Here is a 23,472-nt window from a genome sequence, read left to right as displayed (position 1 = left end):
CAGCTCAGCATGATTAGAGCCCCCCCCCCCCTTCTCCCACCTTTTGCAGCCTCTAACAAGTTCCTTTCTATTACCTGCTATTACTGCCCCATCAATCTCTCTTAGCTACATCCATCTACCCCTCCATCAACTCTGTCCAGGTTCCATGTCTTTCCTGAGGAAAGGTATTCCACTACATGCTTCCACCAACATGCTTCATACTGGCGACTGTTAACATGCCTTCATGATCTCTTATGTGTTTCTGTCGCTCATCCATAGAAGCTCAGTAATGTAGAGGGCACAACCAGTAGTTGCCCTGTGGAGAGATCCCACCACCTAGCTGCCGCTCCTCCAGGGTCACCACAGGCCCATTGGCTGCTTCTCTGACTAATGCTCCTCTTAGTCGGTTAGGTGGATGATCATGCCTTGGTGGGTTTATGCTGTGCCACATGTTTTTCATTTTTGAATGATGTATTGGACAGTGCTCTGTCAGCTGTAGACTTTGGGATGTTTTATAGCTTAATGCTGCTTTAAACCTCTCTACTTCGACCCTTGGATGTCTGCTGTGTTCCTTTATCGTCACGTTTCTAATGTTCTCCAACAGACCGCTGAAGTCTACTCAGAACAGCTGCATTTATACAGAGAAGCAATTACGCACAAGTTAACTCCAATTAGGTGACTTCCTAAGGCTTTACTAAATTTTATCTGTGTCATCAGAGGACACAGATAAAAGGAAATTTGTTTTTTTTTAATCAGAGATTTTATATACATATAAAAAGATTTCTGCTTAAGTTCCAATAACATACATCAAGGTTTATGGTTGTAAAACAGCAAAATGTTAAAGAGGCATACCTTAGCAAGAAAGTACATGTTTAGAGAAAGGTTGCCAGTTATTGCAATAGTGAAAGCAAAATCCTGCTGTATTCTTGCATAAATGTAGGGCAGTTGTTTGCCACTCTTTTTTTTTTTTTTACTTCCCCTGCTCTTGAAATATCTGGAGAATGCGCTTTGGTACTATGTTGATGTTCGGAAAAAAAAGATGCCTCATGCAAACACTTAGGTCGGACCTTCAGAATATTTGACCATAGTTCCAGTCTGAACACAGCAACATACTTTGCTGCTCACACAGCTCTGCACAGATATTCTGGGCATTTTTAATAGCTACATATTTTAAAAATATAACCAGCATATACTAAATAGTTATTTCACTGTCTTCCAAAACATAACATTATTCAAAGTATGATTTATTCTCTTATTTTACCAGGGTCGGCAGCAAACACTTTAGTTTATTGAATTTGCATTTTGGATTTGAACTTGTCAATTTAAAAAGAAAACACTTATTTTATGACCTGTTATGCTACCAAATAAAATAATCTCAGAAAGAAAACTATGTTTGAGAAAATTTAGAAAAAAAACAAAAACATCTAGACTAAAGGGTAATATCGCTCAAAATGTGTGTGTGTGGGGGGGGGGGGGGGGGGGAACTTAAAAGGTTAATGTGATACTGAAAATTCCCTGGCACACTAATTTGCACATTTTAACTATTTATATTGCCCAGTTGTGCAGTATGCATATGGCACACCGTACAGATGCACTCTATGAACCAGCAGGGAGGAAGGCTGTTGAAGCCTGTCACGTTCTCCAGGGCTTCATTGACACGAGTGTCACCTTCGCGAAGGAGCGTGAAAGCTGTTCCCTCTGCAGAGAATTCCTCAGTCGCTCTGATTTTAGCAGCAGAGCAGAGCAACAAACCAAACACTCACGGAGGCCTGTCATCTGCTGCCTGCTTCATTAAACACCTGTGAAAATCAAAAGTCATTTGGAGGTTTGGTCAGGAAAAAAAAATAAATTAAAAAATCACACACAGTTGGCAAAATACATAAGTTCACAAACTTAGCAGAATGAGAGCCTAATGAGCAGCAGGGGTGTTATTGTGTGCATGAGTGTCTGATACTAATTACACCTGATAAAGTCTGCACCGGAGTCTACTCAGTTGCAAATGAAACTCAAGCAGTAACAGGGAATTTATGTTTTATTATGAAAATGGTGCTCCATAATGAGACTACAAGTTTAAAAAAAAAAAAAAAAAAACAGAAGAGAAGAGAAGAGAATTTCTACAATGTCTATGTGTCTTTGGACAAGAACATAGTCTTCCAAATATATTTGTCTGCAGAATAATACAGGTCAATGCAGACCAAGTTTAAAAAATGCTTTCCTCAGGGTATGCAGCGGGGCGGCTAAATGTTCTCCACAGCTGAAACTTAACATAGTCGTGCTTCTAAAGAGCTGATTCAGTTGAGGAGCAACTGTTGAGGTGTGTGTGTGTGTGTGTGTGTGGGTGGGTGTCTGGGGTAAACGCTCCACGTCTCTAGGCTCTGCTCATTCTTGCCGGGTGCTGCTCATGATGAACTTCCTGACGGAAAGATGCGTCTTCTGGAAAACGAACGTCAGATGGACCTGTTTGTGCGTTCTCCTTCAAGGCATCAGCCACGATGCATAACTCTGATGAGCGAAAAGTGAGTCACAGCCAACATGGCTTTAAGAAAATACTCAGTATGGAAATGTGACTTAGTTTTATTTTTGGCCACATGACAATTTTAATTACATCCTGTGAAGCTATCTGAGAAACAAAATAAAAAAAAAAGAACTTTCTACAAGTTTGCAAAAAAAAAAAATGTACATGGTACATTTTCAAATTAAACAATTGAAATAAAATAAAATGTAAATTACAGAGAAACACTAATTCATAATTTAAACCAAAAATCCTTTCCTTTGATTAATTCATAAATGATCCTTTCTGTCCATTCAGCTGTTCTGGCTGCTGTGATTCTTGTGGGGAGATCCAGGCGGGGAATTATGGAACAATACTCAGTTCTGTGCCGAAGTTGTAGTAAAACTGTGAGGAGAAGAAAAGATGGATTTACAAGCTGACAAATGAAAATACAAGCGCTCAAAAACAGAACCAAGACATAAAGTAATGAAGATTTTAACGCATAAAGAAGCAGACTTACTTTAACACCATTTGAACATGACTGAACTGAATTGTAACTGATTCTGCCACTGATTAAAAAAAGGACTGCTTCAATTTTATCCATTCAAACAGATGCTGGAAGCCCAGCAGCAGTGTTTAGACTAGAGAATGAATTTACGAAGGAGGTATATAACTACTGCCCCCTTGTGGTAGAACATTGACAAGACTGATAGCGACAGAAGTTGCCGTCAAATGTGGTCAGTTTTTTATGTATTTATTTATTTAGCCATGTGGCTAAATTATATCCTGGTCTTTCGATTATATATTGTTGACACAAGCTGGATAAAGAAGTAAAAGCTCATCCTATGCATCAGCAGATTGCTTTAGGGTTCTGAAAAGACTCAAAGCCAGAAGGTCACAGAGTGATATCTGTGCAGGGTTTGGTAGTTTGACTGTCTTCCCAGAAACAAGCAATTCAAAACAAAACATATCAAAAGTTATGTTATAATTTCAAATGTATATCATTATCAAAGATAAATATAAGCTTTTTGTTATGACCAAAAAGGGAATTTGGCTTGGTGCTCTTTTCATATTTGAAATAAGAAAACTTTACACTTTAATCCAGAGTGAAAAGGTTTATAACCACCATCATTGCTCATGTGTGACAGGGTGTGTTTTTGACACCACTCAGAATTTTTCTAAATACTTTTATTTTACATGGTTGATTTACATGTTCTGGCACATCTTCAGTTGTTTGGCAGAGCTAAAAAATGTATGGGACAAAATCAAAGAGGCGTATTGAAACAACAGCGCCTCCTACAGTGACCATGAAGGATAGTTGCAGAATCAGGTCGCTGTCTAGGGATACTAACAACTATTTTTTTCATCTGTTATTGCTAGTGATTTTATCATTTTAAATAAAAAATAGAAATAAAAAGACAATTAAAATTTCTGTTAATCTATTCCGGACCAGAAAAAAAAAGCTTGTTTAATACTTTAACCTTTTCATTGCACTTTTTTTTATATCTTCTGGCGTGAACATGCAGTTGCCAAAACATGTTAGTTAAATAGCATAGCAACTTAAAGATTTAATTGACTCTACTTAATTTCAGTCCTTGTGTCATCAGCGTAATTATCCCAGTCCCCCGTTTCTCTCACGTCAAACCACTTGTCAACAAAACAACTTGCCAGGGAAAATGTGCGGTGTTGACTGAGCTAACACCCTGCGACCGTTTCCAAGACTTTACAACTTCCCATTGTGGATTTCAAAACTTAATATAACCCCCTACTGCAAATGCATAGTTACACAATTGTGACATAAAGGAAAGCTTTCCAAAATCTTAAATAATCCAACCAAAAACGCACATTTTTAGACCGAAAAAACAATAAAATGGTGCAAGATTTTATTGAACTAGTTTCAGAACGACTCAAATCCACGAACCGTTCTCTTGTGAGTTTAAAGACAAAACGCAGCGCTCCTTTCACCAAGTCCAACAGTTGTCCTACTGTTGGGAAGCACTAGGTGATGCTGTACGATCACTGAAAGAAGTTTTCAACAGTCCAACTCAAAGACAGCGAGCAACAATACCTGACAATTTGAAACTGTGTGTGTGTGTGTGTGTGTGTGTGTGTGTGTGTGTGTGTGTGTGTGCACTCTCTCCATGGGTGGGGAGGGGCGCCCACCTTCATCTACTTGTGGTGAAGCTGCAAGTTACCCAAACCTGTCACATATCAGAAGCCTATTATTTGTGAAAGAATTCAGTTCCCTCCACTCACACACAAATCAGTCTCAACATCTGGCACAGTAAATAAATATACCGGTGTGAGTGTGTGCGCGCGCGCGGATGATGGATGGGGGAATGGGGTGTTATCAGGGAGAGCATGTATCAATGTCTGCCAGTTTTACACACAGCCTGACAGGACAGTGACACACTCGAACATGGGCGGCAGTCACCCAGACGAGCCGAGCTTCATTTCCTGTCCCTGCTCCACTGCCAAAAATATGTGACATGTTGTCTTCATTAATTCCACCTCTATTTGGAGCTCTCCCTCTCACACACACCCCTGTACACTACTGTCCTTCCATTCATTCACACCCAAACACACACACACACACACACACACACACCAGACAGATAACTCCCTACAAGCACTAAAAACCCATCATACATAGGTGCTAATGAAAACCCCGTCATGTGTGCACACACTCTTTTTTTTTTTTCCTCCACTCTGCTATACTCGCTCTTAAAATCATTAAGCAGCCGCAGCCAACATTTTTCAGCAGAGCAAACTACATAAAGATGTCACTTTAATTTGCTTATTAATTAACACTTAAAAAGACACAAATTAGATATGCGTGGCTAAAAGCAATTATAATATCCGCAAATTTTCTTCTTTTTTTTTTTTTTTTTTTTGCGAGTCATTTGGGAAATGAAAAGAATGCCTAATTGCTGGAACCAACATCGTCTGAGACATGGCTTAAGTGATGCCTGTTAGGGAATGGTCTTATCTACAACCGTGGCTCTGATTACAACAGTTTACCTCAATTACATGTGCATATGGAGGATTTGAGAAGGTACGTCTCTCTTTCTGCTCTTTCTGTCTTTTTTTTTTTTTCTCCAACAAGTTTGAGTAAAGAAGCCAACTGCAGCTCGGAGCGAGAGGGCTTCTAGTCTTTGAGAAAAGGGGGGGATAAAAGGAACAAGTGACAGTGACCTCTTCTGGACAGCAGAGGAAGACAATATTTGCAAACATCAGGAATGCAGCTCCATTGTTTTTTTTTTTTTTTATAATATCTGTGTTCGGGGAAAAAAAAAATCTACTAAACTTGAAATAAAATAAAATAAAATAAGACTTTGTGCTTTTTGAAAAGCACAAACTAAAACCACTGACTGCTCTTTCCCCCCTGCTTGCGCCGTACATCTCGTCGGTCTATAATAATACGAGGAGAGAAGTAAAAATAACACAATGGTGAGGGATGTTTCCACTTGGAAACTAATTATCAAGCTAAGCTGTGACTTATCCTCATCAGCCTGGCCCCGCCATTAATCTTGTGCTGTCGTCCACTTCACTAAATCCTGTGTTACACTATCTCACATTTACTTCATCAGCTCCAGCGCGGCTGTAATTAATGATTTCTCATGCCCTTCCCTTCTCTTCCCCAGCTCAGCTCACCATGTGTCCTCCTGCTAATCACACTCCCAGAGAAGAAAAGGAGGGAGGAGGAGGAGGAGGAGGAGGAGGTGGAGAGGAGGCAAGAGTGGAAGAAGAAGGAATAAAAGACAAGAATATATAGGATGAGCAGTTAGGCTGTCTCCAGCCTGGACACACACACATGCACATGTAGATGCCGTTAATACCTGCGCCGGCAATGAGCTTCATTCAGATGACCATATGACAAGATGGCGACTCTGTGTGATTTGGATAGTGTGTGACAGAAGACAGAGGCAGAGTGCAGAACAGACACCCGGTTTGATGAGGGAGTGTTTGCTCTGTAACACATCTCAAACCCAACAGCACCTGTTCTTTTACAGTGGTCTGTCACTTCCTGGCAGTTCTGATACCAAGATACCGTGCTAATGAGAGAGAAGGGGGGTTGTCACTCTCTTTAAAGCACGCACACGCACACACACACACACACACACACACACACACACACACACACACACACACACACACACACAAAGACATGCGCACTCTTTCTCTGTCTCTCGCTTTCACAAACACGAGCTGTAAAAGGAAGGGGCTGCGCGCAGATGATTTTCTTCCTACAGATGCCTGTAGGCTACAGTATTTCATCAGAAATGCGGAGAACTTTGTAGTTCTTTTTTTTTTTTATTTGCTCTACGGTACAATGTCACATTCTTTTTAACTATGGGGCTGATTGAAAGATTAAAAAGAACCTTAACCTAAAGGCTCATGAAAGGGTCAGTTGGGGATTGTGAAGCGAGGTTCTGTTGAGGCATTGTAAGTACTAAGTATCTTACCTGCGCTTGATAAATTTCTCGGTGTCTTCTTGTAGTCCTAGAAACTGACGCTAAAAGCTCGACCCAAGGGGACTTTACAGTCTTAAATCAACGCCGGTCTCCCAAATATCAAATAAGCTGTCTCTAAAATTTGGTCACATTTGCATAAGATTAGTATTTATAGAGAAGGTAGTGATAGTTGATACAGGAAATAAAGGTAGGAGTCAGCGCGCCACCAGAGACTGTGAACCACACACTGAGAATCAAACCTGTAAACCATTTCCAGCTTCAGTAACTGTCTCATATAAAAGTAAAGCAATGTAAAAAAAAAAATACAATTTTCATTTTCTGTTAAGGAGCTACTCTCACATATGTTCTGTTCTCTGTAGATTTTACACAAGAAGATCATCGATGGTGCGTCACATCCTATCGCCATGTGCAAACAATCCTCACTGGTGTAAATAACTGTTTGATGCAAACTTGATGACTTATTAAATCAGATGGGGGCATCTTACAGCACCCGGTCCACATCCAACCCTTTAGATGTCCCGGACTGGCCCGCCAAGGCTATTATGTAACACAAAACAATGTCTGCTCATGCTAAAAAGTAGATGGATACAGAACAGGGAGTTGCCAAATATGTTTTAGTCACTGTTTTTTTATGCTTAAGCTTTAATTGCCAAAAACATTTCAACTTTTTAAAACCTATTGCTAGTGTAAAGATGAGTTATTTGCTGATAATCACAAATGTTTGTGTATATGGGACATAAAGGTGTACCTGGGTTGTTAAATTTGCAGAGAAAGCATTCTCCTAAGATATTAGGTTAGAGATGTATTTTCCTGTATTGGTATACGGACCCCCCTGTAAACCTTGCCCCCCTCCCCCTCCCCTCTTGCCACCCTTGGTATTAAAGTCTAGCTCTGCCACTGATAAGGTTTTTAACAATACTCAGACTTCTAAAAGGGGCTGCACCATGTATCATTATCACCTTTTCCTTGTACATTAATAATACTGCCAAAGACCTTTTGGAGTCCAGTGTTCTTGGGTAGTTATTTCCAACTGTCCTGAATAAACACTTTGCATGCTGCTAATATATTTAGCCTGTTGGGGGGTGGGGGGGGGGGGGCGCCTCGGTGGAGTGAACGCCCTCCCCACATCTGGCACAGATGGTGATGTTCAAGACGCTAAAGGTTCACAGAACAGGTTGGATGCAATAAGGTCACAATCTAAATTCCAAATATTGTGCAGATCTGCTCTAATTTTTGCAGGCTGCTGTTCAGGCTAAACATAGAATGAAATGTAAGAACTTGCAAAGTTTGGGGTTTTCAAAAATTGTTTTTCAGAAAGGTCAATATTTACAGTAAGATAAAGCCTCCTTCTGTCAGTCTGTCACGTTTATTGTTCAGTAGAAATGACCAGTGTTACTATCAGCCAGACAGAAAGAAAATCATATGTAGCGTTCGTCACTGTCCTCTTACCCATCCTGGAGACTGGAGCTGCTCTAAGCTGGCGTAAGTTTGCGCTGGTGTTGACCCTTCTAGAACGAGTTATTAGCTTAATCCTCCTGGATCAATTAGGAGTTATACAACGAGAAGTAGCCAATGGAGTCATCAGCTGCTTATAAAACAATAATACAAATTTACTTTAAAACCTCTGAACTATCCCTTTAAGATGCACTGAACTGTGTGAGACGCATGATTGAGTTGTTGGAGGTAAGAATTAGGGAATAAAAGTCAACAGTTCTTGGAATGGGAGGCAACGCTTTTAAGAGAGAACGGCTGCCTTGCATGGCCATGCTTTTATTCAATTGGGACTTAGTGGAGCCAGCAGGGCCTCACTGTCTCAGACACTTAATTACAACCCAAGACCGTTTGCTTTGCATTCTGGGCCAGCGGCGTCGGCGGCAGCCGAGCGTTGCAGCCTCTACTCACTTCCTCCTCGATCTCTGCCAGGGATTTGATCGTAATGCCCATTAAATTGACTTGCTGCATCTGAAATCAAAAGCAGGGAGGAGGAGGAGGGAGAGGAAGAAGAGGGGGGAAAAAAAAACAGAAGAAACATGGCAGTTAGGCTGAAGGCTAAGTAAGCATGCTTAAAAACTTTAATCCTTCCCGCTCCGTGTCAATACAAACGGGGCTGCAGTGACAACCACTGCCAGCCAGCCAAATGGACTGCATTGAGCCAGCTCTGCCTGACTGCATGCATTCATCTCTCAGCGTGGAAAGGAAGAAAACGAAAGGTAGATGAAGGAAAAGAAAACAGAAGTAGTGCTCACCTGCAGAAATGCACTAAAAATGAACTTATTATCACCTCCTATGTTGCATTTATAATAAGGGAAGGATCATGTCACCTGGCCCTCTGGATTCATTCTTACCTCTTGAGGCTTTTCATTAAACTTCTCGGACACCATGAACGGCACATCGTCAAGAGCTGCAAAGAAGCAAGCAAGAAAAAAACAAACAAATCAAAAACAAAGTTTAACTTTAAACCAAGAGAGCACTTATAATCTTTAGTCTTAAATGCGACTACCTTCTGAAGTCTAAATGCAGGATTACAAAACAGCAAAGCTATCACCGTCCCCAGCCACCTCAACGCCTCCCCGCCTTCCGTCTACCGAGAGAAGATGAAAGGCTTTTTTCTTTTTTTTTTATTCCCTGCGTTCGAGCACCTCCACTCTCTCCTCCAACCCAGCCCTTTTTTCCTCAGCCCTCTTCCAGTTTAATTACTCTTGATTATTCCTGATTCTGTCTTGTCTGCGAGATGTTCACCTCCGAAACAAAGACGCGCTCGCACTGTAGGCACAGAAAAGCGCATGGAAGGGAGACAAAACACTCACGAGATATCAAATTTGCATGAAAATAAGCCACACTGTTCAGCCAGCAAAAAGTGGATTGAAATGAGGACTTGCCAGGAGCGTGGTGGTATAATTAGCATTTGACCAAACAAACGAGCTTCAACAGAGCTATAATTAAGCAGGCCTGTAATTAAGTGTATGCCCTTTATCATAATGATCGTGGTTAAAATGGTGTGATGGCTGCCAGTTGATTATTAATGGTGTAACCCCGTCCTGCATGCATCCTGCACTGGAATCAAGGTGTCACGACTGTCAGGCTAGAGAGCAGCCCTTTGTTTATAAAATACATTAGGGCCCAAATTAACACAGGGTGACAGGAGACACAAAGCCTCTTGCTTCCACCGCTTGAAGGGGGAAACTGCAGCTGCTCGGCTGCATTGTAAAACTCCCAATTTTGGAGTGACAAAACTTGCCGGCGCTGGCTCCAACCACAGCTCCAAATATCAGGGGGGGGGGGGGGGGGGGGGCTGCAGCTTTAAACTGCTTTTCTCTAACCCAGTCAGGTCACTCCGCTGGCCCGGGAAAAGGAACTCATAAATGTAAGCCGAGGCTTTTTGTGAGTCACCGTCTGGGAGCTGGCGATCCTGTCGGCCTTTCCTGTTCAGAGCAATATTTAAGAGTTCTGACATGATGCACTTTTCCTCGCTTTGACGCGGCCGCGACTTGGTTATTAAATAGATGTACGGGTTTGGCACTTACACAACGGTGATACGATGTGATCTCTATGATCAAAGCATGGCCCTGTTTCTTGGCTTTTTACTCATTTCGCACACAGGGGTGCAATGAGCTAAACGCTAACTTGAGCGTGCTTCAGTGCTTGTAATTACTGAGGCCCTGACCGTACGATAACAATCCATTGAAACTGGGAATGTATACATGTTTCAATCAACACCTCTACATCACAATGCTGTAATTGCAATCTCTGTGCACACCACACTAGTAGAAACGTTAAAAAACAATGTGATTTCCCTGCCATGCCACTAGAAGGCGCTGTGTTCTTTGAAAATCAACAGGCGTGCAAACACTCTGCCTAAAAAGGCCTCACCACTAAATCATACTGAGCACGTACCAGGGCTTCCCCATGCAGGACCGTTCAGTTTTTCCTGTCTGCACCACAAGAGAGACCATGATGTTTTTACTCTCTGGAACCCATGTTCAAATTGTGCCTTTTTCAGAGAAAACATCTGTTGTTGTGTAGATGAAGAGTAGAAATGCAACTAAACTTTTCAGTTTTCACCAAAGGAAAAAAAAACACATTTTTGTGTGCACAGGGCCTAAGACAACAGATTCAAAGTTTGTTGTGTTTTAGTCAATATTTTGGGCCTACAAAATGCTCTGTAAATTCCTGATAAAAACATTTTAACAAGTGTCCTCCAGTCACAGGGATGCCACTATATACGGATGAATCAGTACAGATGTGCTGAGAAGCCAGCTGTTGACCAGAAGGGGGCAATTTTCATCTGCTCACCGGCTCTGAGCGGCCAGTTGGAAGCTCACAATACCAATCTTTTTCTAACCCTTGAATGCATCACACCTAACAAAAAAATACCCAGCAGGGAGGACGTTATTAGTGCATGCAATGTTGCCTACTAAGCGACGTTGTTGCCGCATTTAGCACGTTATCTCACCACTCTAATTACTTTTTTCTAAAAAGTGACCAGTGACCGATCTTGCAACCTTTTCTCATATTAATGAAGACTTTTGAAGGTTGATGTGAAATAACATTCTGACAGAAAAAAACAAACAAATAAAGTTTACTTTCTGCTCTTATTGCTGAATTTACTGTGTTTTTACTCTTCTCTATTTTAATGTCCACTGAAATTTCATAGAAATTGCTAATTAGAAAACAATAGGTAAAGACGTAACCTCTGAGACATCACTTAGCTACTTTCCTTACTGAGCAGTTGGCAACGCTGCCTACAGGAAGACAAATTAATGGTAACCATTTTCAGTATCAGCGGGGTGTTTAAAATAAAATCCAAAGAAGTACAAAAGCTGTAAATAAATAAACTGCTCTGACAAGCCATGGCTGTTCGTTCAGGCTGCTACAACAGAGACAGAGGCTTCAGCAGGTGCTGGTCATTTTGCTCCTTCTCCATTTTATAGTTTGGTTGACCTATACCAGACGTTTTCCGGTCAAAGAGAAGCCGTCTGCCACGGGACATCAATTCATAGCCGCCTTCAGGATGTTTCGCTGAATAAGCGAAGGGGTGAAGTGACCCAAGACTGAGAGTTGAACCTATTACAGTAAGTGAGTAAAGTTTATTTGTTAACTACCTTTCACAGACAACACTGTCACAAAGCGCTGCACACAGAACCAAAACCTATTAAAATCTCTGCCATATTTGACAATGAAAAATAAAAATAAATCTATGAAACACACAAAAGAAAGCCTGTGAAACAAGAGTATTTATCTGTTTTTTTTTTAAAGAGTCCAGCAAAGCTCTGTCTTATGTATTGAGTTTTCAACCTGTTTGCCATGTAACGCGCCGGGTCTGAAAATGTGGGAAATTTTAGAGTCAAGGGTGTACAGTTTGTTTAGAGAATATACAAGGAGACTAATGTTAAATGTATGTAATGCAATGCTAATATTGCTAACTGTGCTAATTACTAATATAAATTACTGAAGACAGATTAAACTATTAACTCCAAATTAGTCTTTGCTTTAAATAAGTAAAACTTTGTTTTTATGGCGACCTCTCTGTCCCATCCACATTGAGACGTCGCTTCTGCTTTTAACATGAATAGTTACTGCTGAAAGTTATTTTTTTCAAGAGAAATTAGCGTTGCCAGTTGAAAGCTTTACTAAGATTGGAGACCAGAAATTTGTAACAAATCTATTATTGGTGCTTTTCTATTGACCTACAAGGCTACATAAGCATCATATATATATATATATATATATATATATATATATATATATATATATATATATATATATATATATATATATATATATATATATATTTTTTTTTTTTTTTTTTTTTTTCTCTTCTTTTTTTTTCTTTTTTTCCTAATCCACCCTGCAAAGTGGTGCTACGGAAAACCTCAATACACTCCAGCTCCAAGCAGGTGGTAAAAGCAGAATAGTGGGATTAAGCTTTTTTAAAACACAAGACAGATACTCATCTCACTACATCACCTTTAAATGTGTACCTATTCAGAGCATTAGGCCATGCATGGCAGCTGTTCCAACCTTAAAAATGCAAGCAAATACTACTTTGTTGCTGCCCGGACCAACACCGGGGCAGAGGTAGGCAGGGAGAATACATTTAAATCAATAACCGGCAATGGGAAACAGAGATTGTGGTGGCTGATGGATCTACGGGGCACGGACAGATGGATGCGGAGAAGCCGAAGGCCAGAGAGTTGCTTTATTGCTCAAGGATTACATTTAAAACCAGATCTTACTTTGTATTCTACCGCCATCTATACAACAGCGCATATCTTACATCCAGACAAATGGAGATGCGCAGCAGATGACTTGGTGGTAAGGAATGGATGCTGTACTACAAAGCAATCTTGGGGTGGAAAGGGCAAAACTAATGTAAATCTAATTTTCTGAGTAGAAATCCCAGTAGGAAGCATGTTCCAGCCACCAAGAGGTCATCCTTCGCTCCACTAAGTCAAAAGCGTGTTGCAGTGTTGGAAACTGGGTACTTATTTGGCGCTTGGAGTCAATAGGAAAGCATCTGGCAGGTTTTTTGGTACAGTGAATGTGATGATGGTAGTGATGATGATGGCTGTGAGCACAGTGGTGGTGTTAAGTAAGGAGGACCCTGTGGCTTGAGTGATTGTAGTGTAAAGAACGAAGTCAGCACAGGCCCCGTGTGGATCATTGCCTTATTAATGGCTCCGTCAGGTGCAATGAGCAATGGCTGCATTGTCATCTCCAGCCCCTGGGCACAGATGAATGGCTGTTTCTGGGCGGGAAGGGCTCCCTCGTACGCTGGGCTGAGCACTAATCCCTCACTCTTCCATTGTTGGATGCACTGTCACCCAGGACCTCAGCAACACTACACATCGCACTCCCACACCTCCAACAGACACGGCCGAGCACGCCATGAGCGCTCGCACACAAGTACACAAACCGCAGCGCTGACTGATGGAAAAATATGCGTAGCTGATCGAGCATACCCCATATTACCTGAGCCACCACTCAGGAGTAGCACTTTAGGAATCTTGATGAACTTTTATTTTACACTTCACCGATCCAGCAGAACGGCATTGATCTCTGCCTGGTGCGATTACGTGGACGAATCTGTCCAGCCCCTGAATTAAGTGAGATAGCTGCGCAAAACACAAATCAACGTCTCTTCCGTGTGCTTCTATCGTTGAGCAGCTTAAAAAAAATAATAATAGAGAAACAGCCCCAAATAGCTTCGAGCTTCATCTGGAAGCGGCTGCATTCCCCATTCCAAACACCTGAATAATCCCCTCCCTCTGCACGCAGTGAGGCTCGGCATTGCAATCCCCTCAGTGTCGACGTGACGTTCAATTTGAGCCTTATTCTTCATGCAGACCACAGAGATGCTATTCTAGTTGCAGACCCGGCTCTCTGTCACCACTGCAGATAATGGTGAGTAGATGAACAGAGAGCTGGAGGAGGAGGACCCCTATGCCCACTCATAGCCCTTAGCCCCGCTCTGACATGAGCAATGGTGCCCGGGCCTGACAGCATCTCGGAGACATATTGTAGTTTATTTTGTCGCCCGGGCATGCCATCTGTGCCATTCCAATGGAGGGTGTGTGTTCAGGCGGCTGCAAGGGAGAGGGCGCAAGGCTCTGGGTCCCTCAGTAGCTCTGCAGCCGCGGCAGGTCATTAGTCAAATTGCCTAATGAGAGAGAATACAAATGGCCCCCTACCCTGACAGGAGGAATTTTGGAGGTGTCAGAGCTCCTGACCCGTGCTATGAGAACAGATGATAGCGAGTTGCTATTTTCAGATTCTTTTAATGACTATGGCTCTGTGAAACCCATTCTTTTTTCTTTTATCTTTTCCTTACTCTTTTTTTTTTTTTTTAAACCCGCAAGACAGATGAGTAAAAAGGCAAGAAAATATATATCTATATTTGCCAAAAAGCGGAAGTGTAACTTTTGAATTATTTAAATGTGTACTGGGAAGTCAATTATTATTCTAAAAAAGCCCAAAACACTGATACTGGAACAGATTATGCAGAGAAATGATGGCGGATCTATTTTTATTTGTCTCTGCTAGCTGTGTGGAGCTTACTTGCTCAGCCTCATGGAATTGTGTGTGGAATATGCCGCTGAAACTCTCCTGGCAGCGACTGGATTTATGTTAAAATATTCATTTTGTTTCAACCGAATGTGCAAAAAATATAAACAAGTTTAAAAGGTTTCAAAAATGCTCAGAATTTCAATGCCAACAATCGAGTCAAAGAGTCTGTTTAGGATCACAAACTACAGGATGAGACTGCTAGATGTTTCTGATTTATGAAGAAACAGAGTGGAGGGGAAACATGAGAAATTGTGCAGAGAGGCTACATTATCTTAAATAAGCTTACTCGTTGCTTACACACCATACAGGACATGTTACTATTGCATGCCGCAGGTATTTTGTTATCCATGTGGACATCAATGTAGACATACAGTTAAAATAAACAAATCTACTTTTCTGTAACAAGACAGATGTTAAATGTAAAGTCCGAGTTAAACGACTCCCTCGTGTTTACATCTGGTTTAATCAGCCATAGCAATCTTATGGTGAGTTTCAGCCAAAAGTCAGCCCCCATCAGTTGGCTGGAGAGTTCTGATACCAAGTGCCTTGGAAAAGTATTTTTACCCATTTGGCTTCGACACTTTTTTCCACTTTACAACCACGACCCTCTTTATATTTTATCTGGATTTTATAGTCCGACAAGGAAGAGGAGGGAAATGACACTGGGCTTTACACGACTGCATCTGCAATTTGCATTGGAAATTCAAAAAAATAAATCCAATACCTTAAAGAGTCTAATAATCTCAGTATAAATGCAGATGTTCTGCAGACAGGTCAGGTGAGATTTTTTAAAACACAGTTAGGGTCTTACACAATATACAAAGCTCTATACATTTCAGGGAGCACTTTTCAGTCCATCGTCTGAAATTGGAAAGATAATAGTACATCAATGAATCTACCAAGACACTGCTGTCTTCATAAACAGCCTGGCTTAGCAGAGGATTCATTGTGGAGAAAGGCCATGGTGAATCTGGAGGAGCTGCACTTGCGCTGCACAAACCTGGCTTTTACAAAATAAAATAAGAGGAAAGCCATAACTGAAACAAAGCTATGCGGAAACTAAAAATGGAAAATGCGTGGCACAAAATTAAAGTCCTATCACCCTGAAGATATCATCCACAAGGTGAAACATGGTGGCAGCTTCATGCTGTGGGGAGGCCTTCCTTCAGCAGGTACAAGGGAACTGGTCGGAGTTGATGGGGAGCTGGTTGGAGCTAAAGACACTGCAGTCCTCTATTAGGCTGCAACAGACTTGAGACTTTACTTGAGGGTTCGCTTTCTAGCTGGACAACAACCTAAAACATGCAGTCTGAGCTGCAATAGAATGGCTTAGATTAAAGCGTCATCACATGTTAGAATGGACCCGTATAACTCCAGACAAAATTCAATTGACAGTCCTGGCAACACTAGACCATAGCTGTTCAGAGGCTTAGTCTGACTCAACTGTTACCGTTTTGCAAACAATTGCCAGAATTTCAGTGGCACGATTAGAGGTTTGCACTTATTGAACAGTTTAATGCAGTGAATGAAAAAAAAAAAGATAATAAAGTTGAGATTTATTGTGATAATGCTAAAATTTAATTGATGTCAGAAAACCCCCAAAATGGTCAGCACAGACTGGTTCCACCAGAGTAGCAATAATTGTTGCTGTATTTGAAAATATGACAGAAGGTAATTATTGTGTGCCGTTTCTAGCGGTTTCAAGTCATCTAAAATGCAAACTTACATTTTTTAGAACGGCATTTGATGTTTCATGTTTTATTAGTAAATATTATTAGTAAATTCCACAAAATATTCCAATATCGCCAATTCATAATTTAGATATAATGATAGCAAAGGTTTTGCAGATCTAATTGTGGTTAAAGGTGGACTTCCAAACACATGCCAGACTTTTCAGACTATCTTTTGCACATGTATCATTTTCCTTCCACTAAACATTTATACACTACTATGTCCATATGTGATGCCCATATCAAAAACAAAATAAAGCCCCATGAGTTAATCGTTATAATTTGGCAAAAATGTGAAAAAGCATATTGGTATGAATTGTTTTGTAAGATCCAGAACATATTTTAGTTATTTCAAAACACTAACCTTTCAGAATTGTCAGGAGAACCCTTTCTGCTAGCTCGATCCTGACAGCGATCTTTTAAAATAAAGCACACAATCAGACTTTAATCAGCAACACAGTATTTTAAGACACTGCCGTGCCACTGGCATTGATCCCCAGCTGTGGCTGCTGGTAAACGTGCAGGAGAATGTGTGTATAAATGGCGTACGCCTCTCTGGACAAGTGTAAAAGCTGGCAGAGGGCTGGCAGTAAATTGCATGTGCCGGATGGGACGCAGCAGAAGGCACAATTACACAAATCCCCTCTTAATTAGCGGTTCTGTGGGCAAACTAACCCGTAATGATGGGAGGGATGTGGCGAGCCCCAAGAAATCCTAACAAGAAACACTCAGCGGCTCTAGCGACTGGGTCATATGGTTCCAACTCCCCTGAAGTAGTGACTGACGTGCTATCTGTTTTGATCAGCGGAGCTGCGGGAGACGGTTCCCATGCAGCCGCGCTCCTCACAAACCCAAGCCCTCGCAGAGAGACCTGCCCTCTGGACTGTGGGTAAAGCAGCAGGCCTCCATGGTTGTGGGTGGCGTTATTAAGTTCTCCATGCTCACAGTACCGGGCAATGTAATGTGGCATCTCACATGGTGAGTAATGAACTGCGCCAGAGCGGAAGCAGAAGGGATGACAGCCAAAGAGGCCTCCTTGGCAGCCACTAACCTGGGCATCCACCGATTTATCATCCCCCCAGAACCAATTCACCAATGCTGCACTGCCATTTGTCATTAATTATGCTAATAAGGATACCATTACTCTCCTGATGAAAAAGAAGACTGTTTCTAGTACAATGCATTTACAGTTTGATACGTGCACATTTGCTTATTGGTTTTACTGTCAGAATAAGAGGACTTTAAAAAGAGATATCTTCTATTATTTAAATAAAATCCTTATGTTTTAGACTTAAAAAATAAAAAAAAAGCATGTGATGTTACTGACGAAGCGGAGACTTCTGCTGCTGCTTTTTAATTATGCAGCATTCGGTGCACCACAGCATAAAAATGGCCTCATCTTTGTAAAAACACTGGTGTGTTTGAACTTTTCAAAGCAGACTTTATGGTTCTAAGCAAAGCAGTCTAAGCAGAACTATTTAATATGGCTTCTGGGAGTCCCAGATGCCCTTTTCCAAAACGACTTCATTCCCAGAATCTCATTGTGCTTTCTAAATCACACCACACTTTGTATTAGAAGACCATTAATTACAAACTTAACAAGTCAGCAGAGCCATTAAAAGATCTTTAAGGCATATTTGACCATAAATCTCCTTAAACTATATTTAATGACTGGATTTTTGTGAAATATTTTTTATCAAGTTCTAATTAGATGTGTGATAACAAACCCTGCTGTACATGGGGGCAAATGAGAGGGCCATGACAGGCCCATCCATTGAGGCCGTCCACGTCTGGACACCGAAACTAATGGAGCACTGCTTCTATCTCAGGGACGGCTAGAACGCAATGAGGGATGAGACTCCACAGTCCAGTCTGGCCAAATGCAAAGTCATTTAAAGTCCCTTATTTCACTGTAATAAAGGTCCAGAAATGCCTCAGGGCTTCAAGGCTCCAGTCAAAAAATCCATTAAGATTTACACAGGATTGATCCTCAAAAACCTAATGGCGCCATCACAGTGGGATTGATCGTGTTTGGCTGCCAAACCTGGATGGTCCAGTCTGACATTTGGCAGGAATAAAAGTCATTATTTTAAGCTGTATGCAATTGACTCTCGTCACATTTTATTGGATTTCTTTTTGGTTTTTGAATATGCAACAATAATGTCTCCAGTCATTAAGGACACTGTGGGAAAAAGAAAGCTCATGGCAAGTCAACCTCTTTCTTTTCATTTCATTTTCTAATAAAACTATGACAAAGTCTTTCCGCCGCCATGTATCAGCAAAGTTGTACTTCACACAGCTTTGGAGTACCTGCTCAAAAACTATTTCCATAGTTCCTAGACACTTACTTTGGCTTCATTTCCCCCTATAAATGTAGACGTCTGAGTGTAAAAACTTTCTAATACCTGTTTGAAACATGTTAAACATTTTTTACTGTTCCAAGTTTATTAAAAAAAAACAGAAAAAAACAAAAAACAAACATAAAAAAACTAAATATCATTTATACAAGTTAATGTCAAAATTATCCATACTAACTCTTACTTTCTGGCAGAATTAGAACGTCATCCTTAAGTTCAAGAGATATTACTACACCGATGTGAACCTGAGATGCTGTGGCGGGGGCTATTACTAAGGGTGATGGCAAGGAGGCCATCCAATCTTAAAGACTTGGAGCTCATAACTAAAGACAAATAATCAAAACATTACAGGAGACGTGGATAAAACTGGTCAGTAATTATAATTATAATCAACTGATTATTGAGAAAAGTAAAACAAACTTTTCACAAACCATTTTTAATAAAAGTTAATAAAGACAAATAATATACCTTTTTCTAAATGAATACCTCTATGACGCTATATGTAGTTGTGAGAAATCAATCCACACACTCGCACACATAGCGCATATATATATATATATATATATATATATATATATATATATATATATATATATATATATATATACACACGTGTGTGTGTGTAATACTTGCCTTTGACGTTGCTCTGGCTTTTTTGGGCTGATGTTTTACTTACATGCTCAGCAGTGTCCAACCCTAAATCACTGAAGCTAATCTGCTATGTCATGACGGAAAAAAAAAAAAGAAAGGAAAGAAAAAGAAAAAAGCTCAAACGTAGAATTAGAGCAAATTCAAACAGTAATTTATTGGTCACAGATTTATTGTAATTAAATTCAGTACTCATTTTTATTTTTTCTGGGGCTTGTGTTAGTATGTGTGTGTGTGAATGCATTAGGTGTAAATACTATTCTCCCCCTACAACACTTCCCCCCCCCTAGTTTCCTTTTGCTGACCAGGGAAATTAAGAAGCAAAACGTGGGTTTTAAGAGCATTCCTTTCATGTCTTGATGCAAGCTTTGGCATCGCTTCAAACATCGAGATCGGTTTCATAGAAATCCCTTTCCATCTAAAGTAAAAGCGTGGCAGTAAATCTGCCCGAGCCTCCCCCGTAACACTTCCATAAATGATTCATTCAGCTCAGTTTAGCTGATGCAAAACAGAATGTTAGCGAGTCACGGACAGAGCCGAGGCTGCAGAAAAAAATAAATAAAAAATGGGAGACGGAACAAACTGCTTAGTAATTTCATCAACCTCTCAGGTAGAAAACTGAGACAAAGGAGAGAGAGGAGGATGGTATACACTGATAATAACTATCCAGAGGTCATGTTTTTTAATCCTTCAGCCTAAGGAATTGTGTTATTCTAAAATACAACCCCGGCCGCGCAGAAGCAGTCGAGATTTATCATGGTTGGAGATAAGAGCTGGCTGAACTCCTCCCTCTGCACAGACTTGCCTAGAACTACACGGGGGAGATAAGATGGAACTTTTGTTTGAAACCTGATGAGAAGCCTCTTAATGAAAGTGCTGCGCCAAAAATAATCTTTTTTCTTCATGTTAGTCAATCAAGAAATTGTGTAGTTGGGGGAGAGGAGAAAAAAAAAAAAGAGGAGAAAGAAAGTAATTTTGCATAATCAGCGAGCACCATCTGGAACAATTAACCAAATTCCACAGAACTCAGAGGATCAGTCATATTGGCTTATTAAAGATCCAGAATTATACAAGTAATAAATCCTTGGAAAAACGAAGCGTACCCCTGCCTGTCACGACTATTTTAACTTCAAATACAGTGGAATACTTGATAAGGCTGAAAAGAGGAGATTAATATATGCAAATTATGTGGAGCATTTAAAAGCCCCCCAACAACTGTCTGTGGGTTTTTTTTTCTGTCTCTTATTACAGGGCTTTATGTTTTATTCATACACCAACTCACCTGTCATTTCATAAGCTATAATATTATGAGGGTATTATTAAACAGTATAAAGTGGAGCTTTAATTGGAAAGCTCCATTGCATTTTCCAATTATTTGGAGCAAATTAAAAGCAGATGCATATAGTTTAATAAGACTTCTAATATTGTTTCCTGAAAATCAAAAATCACTGTCATCCTGCCAAGATATTTTGCAAACCCAAGTTAATTTTGAGCCTCCATTTTTTTTTTTCCTCCTCTGAAGGATGATCTGTCTAGTGTCTGTTAATTGAAGTTCCTCTAATGGATAGGGAAATAATTGCTCTCCATATTATGTTAGATCAGGGCCAATGTCAGTGTTTATTCTTGATTAATGCTATAGATATGCAAATGTATATACTTTTTATTAGATTTAACTTTCTATCAGGTGAACGACTGCCGAATGCTATATGCCGCTAAGCTGGTAATAAAGGCAGTGTGCGATCCAACGTGCATAAGGAAGTTTGGCATGCTAGTTTTCAACTAATACATTTGCATCTAAAAAAAAAAAAAAAAAATCAAAGACATATTTCTTTAATACATAAACAATCTCTCTTAAAATATCGAGATTTACTGTCAAAGCATGAATAATAGACCTAATTGGCTGAGGGAGTTGGCATGGATCAAAGCGATGCTGGTGAAAGAAAGTAAAAAGGTTGGGGGTTGTGGGGGGGGGTTGCTGCTACGAACACTTGATAACTTTTCAAATGAGCCTGAACTGTCAAGTGATGGAGGCCTTCAAAATAAATGTGAATTAGTTTTTAATATTCGGGTAATAAATGTCAGAGCTTCTGCACATCATATCTGAACATGATGTGACTGCAGATGACAGATTTCCCAGACACGTTACCTCTCCTCTCAACTCGTCTTTTTCTCCTTTTTTTTTTTTTTTTTTTTACCCTTTCTTTTTTGTGCGTTGGGGTTTTTGTTTTGTTGGGAAGTGACGGAGAGTTTAATCAAGAAAGCAGGCAATTCATCAATCCTAAAGAAGGCGCCTGTACAACCCTGACAGAGCGCACATGGTTTTAGACCAACTCAAACCTGGCCAGCTGTCAGCCCACACACACACAGCGCGTGCGCACACACACACACACACAGGCACACACACACACACACACGCACACACACACACACGCACACACACACACACACACACACACACACACACACACACACACGCAAACACACACACACACGCAGCTCTGTTGGGCTAACAATTAACACAAACAGGCTGTCGGCTACGACCTCACACTTGGTCTGCAGGCTATCGCGTCGTTAATGAAGGGAAGCTGTGTACTTTCACATTCACAGTGATGCTGTGATGCTGATGAGAACACAGTCTGACACCACCCCCCCCCCCCCCCAAAAAAAAAAAATAAAATAAAAACAAAATATTAAAATAAGCACACTTATTGTATTTTTTTCTTGAAATCTGCCCCAGACCATTGAGCCTGGGAAGCAGGGTTTCTGTGCACCTGCAGAAGGACAGCTTCTCTGCAGATAAATGATAAGTGCTGGCAGCACACGGTGGAGTATGTGCACGCTCTTCGTTGTCACTCAAACCCTGTCCCAGCGGATGAAACCAGCACCAAGTGCCACGAAATGTTCAGCAGCGTGGTAATGTCTGCTTTGTCTCAGCGCTATGTGTCAGGGCTAACTTACAAACTGAATGAAGCCATGCTGGGAACTCTTTTCCCACTTTTCAGTTTTTTTTTTTTTCTTGAAAGAAATCCACCTTTTCATAAAGCTTCGTGACATACCGCGCATTTGATTACGGCGGCTGCTGGAAAGCAGCCTTGTGTTAATCAGGCTGGGTGTATAATCGCCGTTACAAGCACGTGCCTCTGATGGAGCAGCAGGAGGCATCCTCACCACATGGTGTCTCTCTCCAGCCAGATAAAAAAATATAAAAAATCCTTCCTGCCACATTCACCCGCCGCAGCGTCTCAGCCCGCTCTGGTTTTGTGGCGCTGAGGCTGTCGGAGCAATGTGCTCTTTTCTAACGCATGTACCTTTTTCAGTTTTAGTCGTGGGGGGATATTGCTGTTGTTAGGACTGGAATTTCTCCTCGACAAAAACAAAAGGAGTATCGAGCGCACAAGAGGTACACCTGCAAGTTTGGTATGTGACGGATCATCTTTGACAGCTGTTAATGCCGAGCTCCTCTGGGAAGTCACGTTCTCTGAGATAAGCAAAGCTCTGTACACTGTCCATCTCTGAGAAGCTCCTCATACAGCATTTGTACATCAAATATGACAAGAGCTCTCTTTAGACTTATACTTGGGTGAGAGACTGTTTGTAAGATCATAGAAAACATCAGTAAAATGTATTTTACAAGATATGCACAAAAAAGTCCCTTTTGTCACTATTCTTCAATTTCATCAACCCTCACCAACCCAAATCAGATTTTTTTTCTTCATTTTGGACCC

At 40.8% G+C, this 23,472-nt stretch overlaps 1 protein-coding gene across 4 annotated transcripts in view; it reads right to left on the bottom strand.

Moving 5' to 3' along the window:
- Positions 1-2,488: 2,488 nt before the first annotated feature.
- mvb12bb (multivesicular body subunit 12Bb) overlaps positions 2,489-23,472 on the bottom strand; it is a 65,777-nt gene continuing 44,793 nt past the window's right edge. For 3 of the 4 annotated variants that reach the window (XM_036144545.1, XM_036144546.1, XM_036144544.1), the window contains exons 8-10: positions 9,291-9,346; positions 8,848-8,907; positions 2,489-2,875 (exon numbers count right to left, since the gene is read on the bottom strand). In XM_036144545.1, coding sequence (XP_036000438.1) covers positions 2,834-2,875; positions 8,848-8,907; positions 9,291-9,346 — 158 coding nt within the window. In that variant the 3' untranslated portion in view covers positions 2,489-2,833. Of the gene's footprint in view, positions 2,876-8,196; positions 8,908-9,290; positions 9,347-23,472 lie in introns of those variants that run through there. The other variant, XM_012866322.3, reaches the window with a different exon arrangement.

Source organism: Fundulus heteroclitus, chromosome 12, assembly GCF_011125445.2.
Source record: "Fundulus heteroclitus isolate FHET01 chromosome 12, MU-UCD_Fhet_4.1, whole genome shotgun sequence".
NCBI lineage: Eukaryota > Metazoa > Chordata > Actinopteri > Cyprinodontiformes > Fundulidae > Fundulus > Fundulus heteroclitus.
This window is presented reverse-complemented; position numbering and strand designations above follow the sequence as displayed.